The 15,870-nt window shown below is 36.6% G+C and overlaps 1 protein-coding gene across 1 annotated transcript; it reads right to left on the bottom strand.

Moving 5' to 3' along the window:
- Positions 1–3,025: 3,025 nt before the first annotated feature.
- LOC121896327 (deoxynucleoside triphosphate triphosphohydrolase SAMHD1-like) lies at positions 3,026–13,950 on the bottom strand. Its single transcript, XM_042410140.1, has 15 exons — positions 13,812–13,950; positions 13,623–13,695; positions 13,121–13,281; positions 12,810–12,925; positions 10,945–11,015; positions 8,968–9,126; positions 8,776–8,876; positions 8,490–8,598; positions 8,293–8,384; positions 8,019–8,134; positions 6,135–6,319; positions 5,322–5,408; positions 5,055–5,159; positions 4,826–4,954; positions 3,026–3,353 (listed from the first exon to the last, which is right to left on the bottom strand). Exons 1-15 carry the CDS (start codon positions 13,901–13,903, stop codon positions 3,330–3,332), a joined length of 1,620 nt encoding a protein of 539 aa, XP_042266074.1. The 5' UTR covers positions 13,904–13,950; the 3' UTR covers positions 3,026–3,329.
- Between the last annotated feature and the right edge of the window lie 1,920 nt (positions 13,951–15,870).

Below are 15,870 nucleotides of genomic sequence, written 5' to 3'. Positions count from 1 at the left end.
AGTCAGGAAGAGTCCACAGGGAAATCAAGCTTCAGATTTACATACAGAAATCAAACTCAGGGGAGATTTGCATCGCAGAATTGCATGATGTACCGGCAGCATATTGTCAGATTAGGCCACAAGCCTTCATCATTGTTTCTCCAACTTTCTCAGCTCTATTGAACCCTACGGAAATCAATTTCAGTAGGTTTAGAATGATTTAGCCACATGATATTAGCGTTTAATATTAGAAATAAGCCAGTTATGTGGTCCACTACTGAAAATGAACGTTTCACTCTGACCATGTGGCTTTAGCTACTGAGAAAAACTGCTTCTCACTTCTGAATTTATTATTATTAATAATTCTTTTAAACCTGGTTTCTATCCCAGAGTTTCTATTAGCACTGGAAAGGCATGTTAGGCCTCCCCTTTAAAAAAAAAAGGGCTTTTAAAAGCACCTCATTAGTCTACATTAGCTGTCTAAATGTCTTTCAGGGTCTGGGTACTCGGTGATCCATTTGAAAATGAACTCTCAGACAATATGAATAATGAAAAGCATAGATACTTAGTATGGTAAAATGGTACAAATAAAGTGATTTCTCACCTCCTGACAGGGTAACATTACACAAATAAACTACCAAACTAACAAATCTCTTTTTACTGTCATGTCTATGTTAGCTACTCAAACACAAATCAATCTATTAATGACCAGATGATGCAGAGAAACCATCACATACAGTCATATTAGTAACTTACTTTTTACACTCTTCATTCTATCCAGGATTGTTATAATTAAACATTTCAACTTTTTAACAAGGGAACACACAGATCAGGGATTTAACAACAACAACAACAACAACAACAACAACAACAACAACAACAACAACAACAACAACAACAACAACAACAATAATAATAATAATAACTTTATTTGTATAGCACTTTTCAAAACAATAGTTACTAAGTTCTTCACAGAGCATTGGAACACTCAATGCTTATATAAAATGTAGAATGAAATAAAAACAAAACAAAATTAACAAAACCACTCAAAATCCAACCACAATAAACAAAAAATAAGCTAACAGCAGAGTACAGATTGAGAACAGGAAAAAGCCTGAATAAGTGTGTTTTAAGAAGGGACTTGAAGGTTGAAACTGAGGTGGTGAGCCTAAATTCACTCAAACAAAAAAGAAAGGACAGAAAGTAGGGACTTTTGTTCTAAAAAAGGATTTACATTTGTAAGATAAACAATGTAAAGTTGTCTAGCACAGACAGTTGCTGTCTCATTTGTCTTTAACATTTAACAAAAATTGAAATGAAAGCTACATCCTCATACAGATGAAACTGTGCTTTCTGTGACACTCTGGATATCAGATTCTCCACAACAGCTCCTGATCCTCTGTGCAATACTCCCTCCTGCAATATGTGAGCCTCCATACACAGCAGCGTTGAAATTGTCTCTAGTCATTGGTTGTAGCATTTCCTGTCCACAGTTGTCGGTATTTCCCTTCATTTCTGACCAACACACCGAGCAGGATCCTCAGCGCCAGGCTCATTGACACCCTCTGCCTGTTTCCTGTCAACTGCTCACACTTCCACTGGACCGTCAGCTCGTAGAAGCAGCCACAGCCACCATCAGCTCTCCCTGTGCCAACAAACAGAATAAGATTAAAATGCAAACCAATTGCAGTACAGAAAACATAATCAACTTTTCTGCAAATTTACTGGCTTACTGTTATCATCAACCTTAACTAAGCTAATAGCTAATGTTAACTTCATCTTAGTAAGCAAGCCAATATAAACCTGATACTATCTTCACATTTGCAATGAAGCTTCTGTAATCCCACAGGAGCTAGATTGTCCTAAATCTACCAAATTGTAAATACTAAGGAGTGTACTAGTGTTAATTAGTCTAATTATGTGTAATTACGGTACGTCATCATAGGTGGTTTGCCTTCAGTTTGAAAAATTCCTGCCAGCGGCTACTTTGGTTATGCTGGCAGACATTTGCTAACAAAAAGCTACATTACTGTTCTATTCTGAGTACATAAAGCGGCCCTTCTGAACATGAAAATATACATTTTGGACAACTGCGTTGCCTTAAAATAACAGCGAACTAACTACAAGCTAAATACACAACACATTGAAATATTTACCATTAATATTTACAGCATCCTCAAGTACAATTAAACCCACCTGGGTTGCAGGAGAGCTCGCACCATCGTCTATCTTTCAAGACCTGCAGGGGCATGAATGCAACAGAACCATCTGCCCCCTGATTGGACAGATTGACTCTGCATTTGACCAATCGGATTCACACGTCAAAAACGGTTGAAATTCGTACTCGTAACTTGCAGTTTGTAGTTGCAACTTCAGTGTCACACCCACAGGTAGGAAATTTGTGTGTTTGTCTCTTAGACTTTGTGAAACTTCACTGTTGAAAAAAATCTTGCACAAATTTTAACTACACGTACACAAAATACTTCTACAGCTGCAAAACTTTATTACACTTTCACAAACCATTTCACAAGCTCAAATGACCATTATTAGATTCCATATGAATACTAGTTATTATCTTAAATGACAAGACCATAAGTCATGCCACAAGACATTATCTTGTGAATGTAAGATTTTTTTTTAAAAAAAAAACGTAACTTTTGGGTTCCCATATTACCTACTAGAAACTATATTTTAACATAAAATTTAACATAAAAGTTAAAGCATTTTTTGGAGCACATTTAAAAAAAAAAAGATTCCCCATGGTGTTGAAAGAAATTGAACTACACAAGGACACACAACAGAGAGAAAGACAGTTTTATTTCAAATAGTGCAATCTGTTATCAACCTGTCTCAATAGAATTATAGTTGATATAGATAACATTGATGAAAGTAACATGCAGGTTGAGCTACATAGAATAAGTAGTAGTAAAATTGGTGATATATGATGTAATTATAACAGTAATAAGTGATTTATCACACATTATTCAATTCTTATTTCATATAGATAGATATAATATAAAATAATATATATAAAACCACCATAATGGAGACATTTAAAAACAGTAAATAAGTGACAATAAATGCTGAAAGTGAAGAAAGCTACAATAAAATAACTAAAAACAACCACCAAAACTGCCTCTGATCAAAAGTCATCCAAAGTCAAAATAATAATCAGATTTCCACATCAATTCATATCATTCACGTTAAAACCAAATACCACTAAATGTTTGAAATCCCTAAACCTGAAATTAAATGTTCATATTAAATTACTCATTATTACACATGTAGGTTGTGCTTTACAGCTTGCTACCACCATCTTCAGCTTCATTGTTTTAGCCATTAGTGATGAGCTACAGTCCTACTGTGTCTCCAACCTGCATTTGAAGAGAACAAGGACAAAAACATCAGTATTAACAAGAGCAGTGCAGAGTGCACTCAGAGAGATGCAGTTCATCACAACTGAGCCAGGGCACTATAGACTGCACTAACAACAGATCCAAGGTCAGAGAGTAATAGAACTTTTACATATTTGCTCAAAATGAAGACTGAGGATTTTGTCCTCTGTTATTTATGAAAAATATCTAACCTTTGAATTGCTACTGTGCAGGATTGACATGTCAAGTCCAGTACCCTGTGCATTCATTTACAATTTAACAATACTTTTATCTCTGAATTTTCTGATCTATTGTCTATTTCAGTAACAAAATCTGATCTTTTAATACTGTGGCGTTTTATCAGACCGTAGGCCCATTGTTTTTGCCTCCTCACACCTCAACCAAAATCCCAAATCTCAGCGTGGTATCAAGGCTAAAAGAGTAAAATATTTTTCAGACATCATTTTAAAAAATTAAAAAAGATCTTAGTAAAGACAATAAGTACAATTCTTAATCTTACAGCCATAAATTGTCCTGAGGTATCTCCTGAAACCTGTGCAAATTTCTTACAATTCTTTATCACTAAAATTGACATTATAAGGTCTCACATCTTAACTCTTTTCCATGATCCCTCTGATTTAATCAAACAACCTGCAATTTTTAATCATTTTGAACCCATTTCTCTTTCTTCCCTCCCTCATTATTTCACAGATGAATCCCACTACTTGCCCGCTGGTTATAATTCCACCTCATCTCCTTAAGCAAATGTTTGATACAGTTGGGCCCAGTATTTTATCCATAATAAACTCATCCCTAGTTAATGGTTACATCCCACTCTCCTTCAAGCATGCTGTCATTCAACCTCTAATCAAAAAAACAAATTAGATCCAACTACACTTAATAACTTCCACCCAATCTCAAAATTGTGTTCTCTCTGAAAAGCTCTGGAAAAAGTTTTCTTTTTTTTCTTCTTCTTTTTTTAACAGAGGAACAACATTTTAGACAAATTCTAGTCAGATTTCAGGATGCACCACAGTACTGAGTCCGCTCTGCTAAGATTAACAAATAACTTACTGCTGTCCTTAGATGGTGGAAACGTTTCTGTTTTAATGTTATTGGACCTTTCTGCTGCTTTTGATACAGTCGACTACTGTATACTCTGGAGGTCAGATGCATAAACAATGCATACACACAAAAACCATGCATACACCATTTCCTGCACATGAAATGAAATTTATAAACACAGAATGTTTTTAAATGTACTTTATAAATAAAATTGACTTGACTTGTCATTAGAAGCACATTTGGGATCTTCTATCGGTCAGAATGAACAGGGATTACAAAACCTGATTCATTGTTCCAGTAGGCACCTGGCTATTGTGTTAATGGGTAACTTTCTGTCAGCTGACACTGCCGTTACTAATACACTGCAGCCTTTGACATTTCTATGCTTTTTAACATCTAAATATTACCTGAAAGCCCTTATTTGTGCACCACTGGGAAAAGTGCTTCTTGGCAGCCTCCAGACTCTTGTCATCAGTCCTCTTGCAGTAAACCATAATCAACATCTCAGAAAAGCATGTTGGGCGCAGCTCAGACATCTGACAGGAAAGACAGTAGCATACATTTAAGAAAAATGAATGAACACACAAGAAACAAACAGAGGATTCAAATTCTTGCTGTCAGTGCTTTATATCCAACCTGTTCTTGAGGGATCTGGAAAGCTCTAGTATGATCATTTTTGCTGTAGAAATATACATCATCAACAGGATTCTGGTCCTTCTTCCCATAGTTTATAGTGACTTTCTAAAAGAGAAGGATGAGAGAGAAGCCTGTTTTTAAAATTTGGCAATTTAATTAAATTATGCCACAACAGAGGTAGGCAACATGATACAAATCAAATGATAATCAACTAAACCCAATATTTGAAGAAAATTGAAGTGAAAGTAATTAGACTTGAAAACTTACAATAATTTCAAAGTCCTCTGGGTTCAGCCCATCCTGAGCATCAGGGACGGCTTGAGCCAGTTCCTCTTTCCAAGTGGAAATTATCTCCTGAGAGAGGAGAAAAGTATGAAGGACAATAGATTTGACTCATTTCATCTTGACAGCAAACAGTTCAGAGCACGCCCACATTAACGTATACTTAAGTTGATTTTGCCAGATGATGTTGCTTTAATAAAAGAATCATTTTATCAGCACCGCACCTTGAGAATGACATGTACATGTTAACATGTAAATAGGCTGTGCTTTACTACCTTAAAGGCCAAAGTGCCTTACTGTTCATACACACATACAAACACACCAGTGGTGGCAAAGCTGCCATGTAAGGCGCTGACCTGCCTGTCAGGAACAACTTGGGGTTCAGTGTCTTGCTCAAGGACACATCAACATATGGACAGGAAGAGTCTGAGAATTAATCTCAAACTTGCTCTACCTCTTGAGCCCCAGCGGCTATGCAGAGTATTTATGAGCCATGATTGAACCGAATTCAATACTGAAAGCGTTTCAACTGTGTTGTTCATTTGTCCATCTCATGCACGTCTGACGGAACAGATATGCTTTGATTTTAATGGGAGTAAATAGAAAGGCAGCTGAAATACTTTCTGTGTAGACATGGCGTTAGTAGTGTGACAAGTGACATTTGACCCCATAATTATGCTCACGCTGCTATCACATCCTCTAAATTCAATTTCTAGGACTGACAGGAATAGGCTGTGTTTTAGTCCACATCAAGCAGAAGTGTAATACGATGCAGGCACACAAAGACATGGTGAACACCTCGGTGACATCAATGAATCTCTCATCATTTCTTCTATTTTGCACAGCCCCTCCCTCTGGCAGCCTTTTGGCCTTTGTTTGGCCCAGAAACTTGTAGAGTTGTCGAGAGATGATCTTTTCCAGAATCTTCCTCGCCTCAGCCAGCTCTGAGGAGGAGGGGTTGAGTATTTTTTCGAACACAGAATCTACAGGACAAACAGAGAAACAGAGCAGAAGATCCGTCAGTTAAAACAAACCAAAGTCAAGGTCACAAATTAAATTTTAGTGCTTCTCAAATAAATAATTGACAGTAAACTGAGAGGCATAAGTCACAAAACTAAGCTATATAAGTATGTGATAAACATTACTTCATTAATTTGTTCTTAAATGTGAAAAAAACAATTACAAAGATTACAAAATTAATTAGATTTAAACTTGATTTATAAAAGCAGGCAGCTCAATCTGTACTCATTACAGCTCTTAAATTTATGGGATCTGGAGTAATTATTTTTCATTTTACAAACATCATCAAAATCAGATGCCTTTGAAACTTCAGCAAGTTGCTTCTACTCTCAGTTGACCATTTATTATATTTAGAATAGAGACTGAATATGTTTTAAATAGATATAACTATTAAAAATGTCAAATGTCGGTGCATGTCAAATATGCCATAACATGCATAGCATTTTGTTTCAATATTCATATTTACACACACACACACAGAGCAAGCAGCAGGGCAGTAAGGGCAGCAGTTCTTTCTTTAGAAAATTCAAATGCAGCACAAAATTCTGGTATCCTTTTCTGCAGAGAGTGACCAGAAGACCAGATAAATATGACGGCAACTGAAACATATCCCACAGCCTGGAACATGGCATCGATATTGTAAATATCTATGGTTACTTCCAAGGCCAAAGAGCATTGCATTAGCTAACTACGTTATCTTGTTGGGTTATGTTTTTTTGTTGTTGTTCACTGTTAGAATTATTGTTACTGTTAGTATGTTAGCTAAAAAGGGTTATGTTAGACCAAGACAACAGTCTGGTCTTACGTTTTTCTTATCATACTTAAGGACTAACTAGCTCTACGCTACAACACAAAAACAATGAGCTTTCTTTATTTCCATGACTTCTACATGGATTGTATTGAAGATGACCTTTTAGAGCAGCGAGACTGAAGCCATCAGGGTGATATTATTTAGCTCATTTGTCAGAAATACAATTCATCCATGTGTTTGTGTTAGTTTATAATTAGTTGTTAACTAGCAAGCTAAGATGATATTGTTGTAACTGAACAGCTAAAGTGCTTAGTAAGTAAGTAAGGCTGGACATGTGGTCAATGCAAGTGGATAATTGGAGTCTCGCTGTAGATATCTATAGCATAGGTTTTGATACATAATTCCTCAGCAGCCAGTATGCATATGATGTTTCTGCCACAGTTGTAATATTTTGTCTCTTTGTGTGCTGTAACTGATCATCCAGCACTGATATTCCTTAAAGTACTTCAGAGTCTTCAAAATAAGAATAATACTGACAGCAGTCTGACAATGTTGCATGTTTTAAAAGATGCGTATATAGTATTCTTTTAAACATTATAAAGGTGGTGCTCTTTTCCTTTTCTCTTGATGTTCTAAAAACATAAGCTAATAGCACACAGTGAGCTGAATTAGAAGACTTAAAGCATCCATTGATACCACCAGGCAGGTAAGTGACTGATCATCCAGCACTGAAATTACTTAACGTATTATAGAATCTTCAAAGACTTTGTGATAATATTGACTGACAATGTTGCATGTTTTAAAAGATGTGTATGTAGTATTTTTTTAAACATTATAAAGGTGGTGCTCTTTTCCTTTTCTCTTGATGTTCCAAAAACACAAGCTAACAGCACACAGTGATCTCTACAAACCTGTCAGCTTGGTGTAGGCCTCCATGTCATCTATGGCTGTGGAGAGAGTGAACTTCTTCCCATCTTTGCCTTTAATTTTGATGTGCCCATCTGCTTTTACAAAGGCCTCTGTGATCCTGGATAAACACAACATATTGTCACTTTTGAGAACATTTTGCAGCATGCTATACAAAAGGGTAAATCATGAAGCAAAGTAAATAAGCTCCTCATCAGACAGGTGAACAAGCAACATGTTAACATGTTGAGTACCAACATGGGATGGGTAGGTACTCACATAGCTTCTATGATATTTTTCACTTTGTGCTGGTAGGCTCTTCTGTGGAGACTGATCCTTGTGTAGAACATGTCATACAGATTGCCCACCTCCTGTTGAGAGTATCGCTTTTAGTTTTGTCACAATTCATCTTTGCTATTTTGCTGTTTCAAAAAATCTGATTAAAAAAAAAAAAGCAGCAGTAAAAGTTTCAGCACCTTGTCTCTAACACAGATGTGCTTCTGCCCTTCCACATCACACACCCTGGCAAACATGATGAAGCGTTGATGGTCAAAGTTGTTCTGGATGCCCAGGTGGTGGCAGTCCCTGAAAATGTGAAGATGAGCCTATTAAGTTAAAACAACAATACTATGCTGGGGAATGCCAAACATTGTTAAAATAATCATGAGGATAATGTAATTGTAGTAATTAAATAACATTGTAGTTCATAACTCTAAAGGGAAAAAGTTAATTATCCTACAGTTGCTGTTTAACAAACCTCACCTGGCAAAGTAGTCAAACTTGTCCACATCAATGCCATTTCTTTTGTTGGCCACGATTTCATAGAGGAAGGACTTGTCCTCTGGTCGGCCTTTATACGGCCACTGTGAAGACGATGGCACAACAATGGCATCAGACGTTGGCTGCTGTAAAAGGATACTGACTGATTACACACAATTTCACACTGGCAGGTACCGTCTGGCCTTGAGCTGCATTAGTGTCCAGAGGTCCTGCAAACATCTCTGTGATGAAAGTCTGGTCCTCAGGCAGCTTCAGGCCGTATTGCTCCATCACTGGCTTCAGATCATTATCATCCACCAGGTAGTCAAACATCTCTCGAGAGGCAGTCTCATGCTGCAACATACACACATTAAGACATATTCATATAGGCTATTAATGTGATGATACACACTCGCTGTTTCAAGGTGAAAGAACACAAGAAATAGTGTCACTATATGTGAATAGCTCAATAGTAGCCCAATATATCCTTTTTTGAGTTACACTATAAAATTATGCAAAGACTTTTTTTCCACCAATGTTTCATTTTCAGGGCTATTTTAACATAATGACTGTAGTTTTTTGTTTGTTGTACTGTAAGCTGTTAAATGTGTGTCAGACATTTGTAAAATGAGAGTTCACCTGTGTTTAACTTGCTGTTAAACTTTAATTAAATCAGTTTAGTAAAATAATATTCAGTGTGTCATTCAGTGTGGCTCTCTCACTAAAAGAGTCCTCCACCTCTGGAGGTGGGAAAGATGCCCAGTGTCCAAACCCCTGGACTTGAGAGTGAGAGGAGGAGGAGATGGAGGACTCTTTGGTTATGAAAGCCATTGAACTGAGGACATGTCACAGTGACGTGACAGTTATTGTGAATGACACAATGAAGATTATTTTACAAAACTGATTTAATTAGTTTAACAGCAGGTTAAACACTGGTGAACTTTACACATTAACTGCTTACCTGAAAATTAACTATTGAAATGAATGAAAAGTGTTTGCATAATTACATATTGTGACTGAGAAAGGGGAAAGATTGGACTACTAAACTCAAATCATGAAAACAGTGAAAAGCTATGACCCATGCAAGGAATGAATCAATAACCTTTAGCTGTCCAGCTCACAGTGGAGCAAATGTATTACCTATATAAATTCACTAGGTTACAAAAGTACAAAAAAACCTACAGTCATTATGTTAAAATAGATCTGTAAATAAAAGAAACATTTAAAATAAAAGTTGCATAATTTGAATAATAATTAATAATAAACTCAAAAAATAGAGGGATAGATTGGACTACTGGACTCAAATCAATAAAACAATTCGAAAACATGCCTCAAGCTGGAAAACCACCATTGACTCCCCAACCCATTAACTATACTAATTACAGCCATATTGATAGTTCTTGTAGATCACATGTGATTAGTGATGCGTGATGGCACTAAAAGCAGGTGAATAGTGATATCAGTGGCATTTGATAAGTGAAGGTGGTGCGACATGACATTCACCCCACATTTATTTTCTATGGGACACAAGCAAATCGCTTCACAAGGCAGGTCGAAAGTTGAAAAATTTCATTTTTATGCAAATGAGGGCAAATTTGCCAGGAAGTGATGCAGTAAAACTGACAAAGTGGCTTGGTGGTGGACCAGAGATGCTTGTTATTACCTTGTTGTCATGTCTCCTCACTCCTCAGGTGACCTGAATTGAGTGTCCGAACAACAACTTTAAAAAATTAAGTTTGATGGATCTGTGTTGATGGTTGTCAAACTGTTTATTTTAAGAGAAACAGACATGCACATATTTCTTTTGTCATGTTAGTTGACATTACTACACTGCTGCACTGGCAGTGATAACTTTGTGCCCTTCTTACTGTATTATTTAGACAGATAATCATATTATCTGTGCAAATACAAACACCAAGGCACCAAAAGATGTTGTTAAAGGGTTGTTAATAGTCATGTGACCAAATGTACATTGAAAGAGGTTTTGCTTGCTGTAATCATTCCTCCAACTAGCTGGCTGCTGGATGTAGTTTTGTGTTTAGCATATAAGCAGTGGTGGTGGTATAGAGATTGGTATTTCTGTCTATGGCTGTGTATTTTTAATGTATGATTTATTTTTGTAGTTGGTTATATTATCTCACACACAACAGAAAAAGTTTAATTGTTTCTTACCTTCCACTTCAGACCTGGACGTACTTTGGGGATGAACATTCCATCAAACAGATGAGAAAAGGGTCCATGTCCTAGATGTTGATAAAATAAATATAAGTTAATGATTGTGTTATTTGTAGTAGACTATTGAGCTCATAAGCTTATAAATTGTTCTTGTATAGGCCTAGTTTTGTACTGAACTAAACATAGTTATAACAGACTAAATGTACCACTGAATGAACAGAAGACCTTCAGAATGAGCGCTGAAGGTCACAGCAGTATGAATAGTGGTATGTTCACTTACTGTTATAAGCACTGGAAGTGCATTTGAACATTGATGCAGTTGCATATGTTAGACAAAAAGTCAACAACTACATACTCAGTGACTATGAATCTTTGAGCTAATATGAACAAAATGATTAAAATCAACAAAGTGATGTTATTTCTGCCTCTCTGCTCTGACAACTCAAAATGATGATGATGAATAAGTGTCTGAAATCATGATTCCCTACTCGCTACAGAAGATACTACTGAGTGTATTATATAGTATGTAGTAGTGAATGAGTAAACGAGGGTGCCAAGGTCTCTCTTTTCATTCTTTACACAACAATCTGTCACTCTTTGTGTGTGCAGACAAGTAACACTATGAATGCCTTCCAAGAGAGACTGTCTGAAAGTGTGTAAAATTAAAATAACATAAAGTTATGTGTCACTGACAACTCAAAATGACAATGATGAATAAGTGTCTGAAATCATCCAAGAGAGACTATCTGAAAGTGTGTATTGTTATTGTATATTAAAACAATTGTCCTCTCTCGCTCCTCTTTCCAACAGCAGACTTTTTGAACTTGCCTTTGAGCAAGTTGCTTTGGCAAGTCAAAAATGTTTGCCATGTTCACGGATAGTTTTATTAGCTTTATTTATTCAGGAAATCTCACTGAGATTAACATCTCTTTTGCAACAGAGACCTGAGAACATGTTACATATACAAAGGATCACAATAAGATGGTTCATTCACATCACAATCACAGAACAATCATCATACACATTGACAGACACACTACTTGAAACAATCACAAACATTCTGAAGAATATCAGCTATATTATATATATATATTAAAAAAATCCCTCAGAGGAACAAGTGTCTCTAACTTCAAGCGGTTTTGCAGTTCACTCCAGTAATAAGGTGCATAGTACCTGAAACCGGTCTTCCCCAATTCAGAGTTTGTGTGAGGAACTTTTAAAGCCAACCTGCCCTGTGACCTTGTGTCATGGTTATTAGCTCTGAGCTCAACTAAAGATGTTACTCAGTAATTCAGGTATCAATGTCTTATAAATGAAGACACAGATGCCTTCTGGATGTCAGTGACAATCATCTGAACTTTTCATATAACTCATGGTGGTGAGTGTGATAGCTGTCTGCTGTATGAATGGAATGGCACTGGTAGATAGTATCCAGAGGTTAAAGGGTGGTGGCAGCAGCATGAGCACACAGGATATCACCGTAATCCAATGTGCACAGTATGGTAGATTGTTTTCTGCTTTGAAAAGAGAAACAACCTCTGTTCCAGTACAAGAAACCAGTTTAAATTTTTAGTTTTTGAGCGAGATGTTTGACATGAGTTTTGTAGGAGTGCTGTGCTGTGTCAATTAGAGCATAGATAGGTGTGGGAACATCAATGGTTTGTGCTCTTGTGAAATGCACATATTCATCAGATCTACAAAGAGTGCAGCCCAAAGTTGCTTTTTATTGAATGAGTCAATGATGACATCCATAACAGCAGTTATAAAACTAATGTTATTTTTGTTCGTAAGCACACCTTGCAATTCAAAACTATTTAAAAAAAACTACTACATGTAACAATGGAAAGGTGTGTATCACTCACCGAGGTCATGGCAAAGTCCAGCAATCTGCACACAAAGGATGTCTCTGTCATCGATGTCGAGTTCCTCCTGCTCTGTTTTCAGATTTTGTACAAGCTGTCCTGCTAAGCATGCCACCCTGTACCAGCACATACAGCAGCAAAAAAAACCCCAAATTGTTATACAGTACCTCTACCAAGGTATGCGATGAGTTTACTTTGGTTTTATTGTTTGTATTTGATGCTTTACTGCAAATCAGTGGTCCCTTTATTTGGCTTGTGAATGAGTACCTTAAGACACATAACTGTGTCTATCTGAAAACATAATGACATACCCGATTGAGTGTTCAAAGCGGTTGTGGGATGCTCCAGGGAAAACAAAATAACCCCCTCCAAGCTGCTTGATGTTTCGTAGTCTCTGGAACTGAGGTGTGTCAATGATTTTGACGAGAAGCGGATGCAACTTGATATGACCATGGATGGAATCATTGAACACCTTGCAGAACACAACAGAACAAACATTAGACACACCCAGGGAAATTATTATCCAAAACAGTACCAGTAAAACCAGTTCTGCTGAGGGATCAGCAAATTAGACTTTTCATACTGTGATCTTCCTCATTTTCATTTTGTCCAGTTTCCCACATCTCAAAACAACTCTAAACATACACAGTCTTGATTTTGTGATTATGTAGGTTAATGCACTGATCCTGACATCTTTCACACTCACTTTCTGCTTATTCTTCATGCTTTTCAGCTCCTCTATATTTTAGATCTCCTATTTCCATAACTCTGAAATGTAGTGTGATGAACAGTTACTGATACATGCTATATTACCTTGCTTTGGTCTGGGATCTTCCAGAGTTTTATCTTGATAATGTGCCAGATTCTCAGGCGATCACCACGTCTCCTAGACAAAAAAAAACAAACAACTTGCACACGTTATCTTCTATCCAAGATTTTTATCCAAAATAATCCATCCATATCATTTTTAGACAACTTGGTTTAACATCAGGACACACTTACTCAATACCCATCTTCTCCAGATCATCAGCTGTGATATTTTCCAGCCTGGTACCAGTGATTTTGTGTTCTGAGGAAAAGCAAATAGCAGTCATATATGATATGGTATTTTCTGTGACAAGTAGCCTTGGTATTAGATATCATGTCTCATGACACATTTCAATGGGGAAGATCCTAGTTTAATTTAGAGTTAGTATTTATTTGCATAGTTAATATTGAGTTACTATCAAACTGTCTGTTTAGTGTTTATTTATTTTGGAGTTACTGTGTTTTGTCCACACTTTGTCTGTTAAATTGGTTTGGCTATCCAGAAACTATGTTTAGTTTGGTCGGTTTTGTTAAGGTCAGTTCAAGATCCCTGCCAGACATGTATTAAGACATAAAAATACTATTCTTGGAACTCCTTTTCCCACAAAAATTTACAATTACCATGTTCAATTTTTTAAAATGGCATCTACTCCTCTCTCATTAAAAATTCCAGATCTATGAATATGCAAATATATTTCATTTCAAAAGAACTGCTTTCTCCTACATCACTGTTAATTCTATTCTCAGTTTTTTTGCATGGTTTAAGTTTCGACATCACACTTGTGTAAGTTGAATATTGGACCAGGATTGGCTTCCAAACTATTTGTGATGTCACCAATCATGTTCGCAGACTCAGCCCATAAAACCAGATTTTCAGAGAGCACAGAAAAACTTTCTACTTTCTGCAGTTGAATGTGAAAACAGCCTTCGAGTGTCAACTAGACACTGCACAGACATCATTCTGCATAGTGAAACTCAAACATCCAACTGTAGGACCAAGAGGAAAAACACAGTCACTGTGACTGTGACTGAGAAAGTCACTCTGTTCTGCTGCAGTTCAATTGGCTGTATTTGTATTTTTGTTTTTTTCTTTTTTCTTTTTTGTTGACTTCTTTTAGGGCCCAATTCAGACGCATTTCCTGTGTCTTCCTGCTTGGTCCCCAGCAGATGGTACTCATATTATATTAATAGTTATATTTTATATAGTATGGTTACATTTGTATGGTTAGTTAACATTAAAGAGCTCTAACTGGCTTAGTTGGGCCAGTCATAATATGAAAACTAACTAAAACCATCAATTTACTTCAACAAACCAGAAAACCAACCTCTAAATTTGTCTTTCCATTTTTCAAGTCCTTCTTTTTGCAGGAATTGACACGTTTCCTCAACGCCCCATTGCCTGTAGTCTGCTGGTCTTTCCATTTACAAACTCTTTTTGGGTTATTTAAGCTGTCAGAGGTCAAATCTAGTCAGTCCGACGTTTTCAGTTCTTGTTGACCTGACAAGCAGTCAGTTATGAAGGTTAGTCACTCAAATAATGATATATTATAATATCTACTAGAGGTGATAAGGGCAGACATGCACAAAAGACACCCAGCGTTTGAACAACACCTGCCTCTTGTTTCTCTCCTACCTATTAAATTGGTCATTGCCCTCTTAGGAAGTATTGGTGGAGGCTAACTTCCCTTGAGCAAACGGATGTGCCAGTGAATGTACAAGGTCAACATTTATGTCAGAGACAGTACCCAGGGAAGTTAATTAGAAGGTTAATCAGTAATATAATAGTTGTTGTCTGTCTGAGGTGATTGAAGGCTGCTAGGCCTGTTTTTATTTTGTGAAATGTGGAAGATGTTGAGACATTATTATCTCCAAGCCAGGTGCAATTAATAAATTTTAGAGAAATCTGAGATACCATTGTTTCTAAGATGAATCATACTTGGATCATTACCAAAGCGTTAAGGTCACTAATGAACCTAGCAATAATGGTAGAATTGTTTTGAAATTGTTTAAAAAAACCAGTGGAGCCTAGAAATAAGCTCTACATTAGGAGGGGTTAAGAGAGGTGTATAATATTATGTTTATGATTTTACAGTGGGTTTTCTTTATACCGGGATTAAGGCCTCGGTTTGCTTTGGATTGCTCTTTATGCACAGTAAACCTATTCACATTGAACTCTACCAGCTTCAAGTGTACTTTTTGAGTCTTCTCTTATAAGTTTTGAGTTTAATGCTAAGTTGTGGGTGACCTGAAGATT

Source organism: Thunnus maccoyii, chromosome 4, assembly GCF_910596095.1.
Source record: "Thunnus maccoyii chromosome 4, fThuMac1.1, whole genome shotgun sequence".
In the NCBI taxonomy this organism is placed as follows: domain Eukaryota; kingdom Metazoa; phylum Chordata; class Actinopteri; order Scombriformes; family Scombridae; genus Thunnus; species Thunnus maccoyii.
The sequence above is the reverse complement of the archived record's forward strand: the minus strand, read 5'-3'. Positions and strand labels throughout refer to the sequence as shown.

Coding starts and splice junctions, on each gene's coding strand:
- LOC121896327 (XM_042410140.1), bottom strand. CDS start 13,903: ATGACTGCTATTTGCTTTTCCTCAGAACACAAAATCACTGGTACCAGG. Junction 8,135..8,292: donor AAAAATATCATAGAAGCTAT/GTGAGTACCTAC, acceptor GTGTTTATCCAG/GATCACAGAGGCCTTTGTAA. Junction 6,320..8,018: donor GGCCTACACCAAGCTGACAG/GTTTGTAGAGAT, acceptor TTTGTCCTGTAG/ATTCTGTGTTCGAAAAAATA.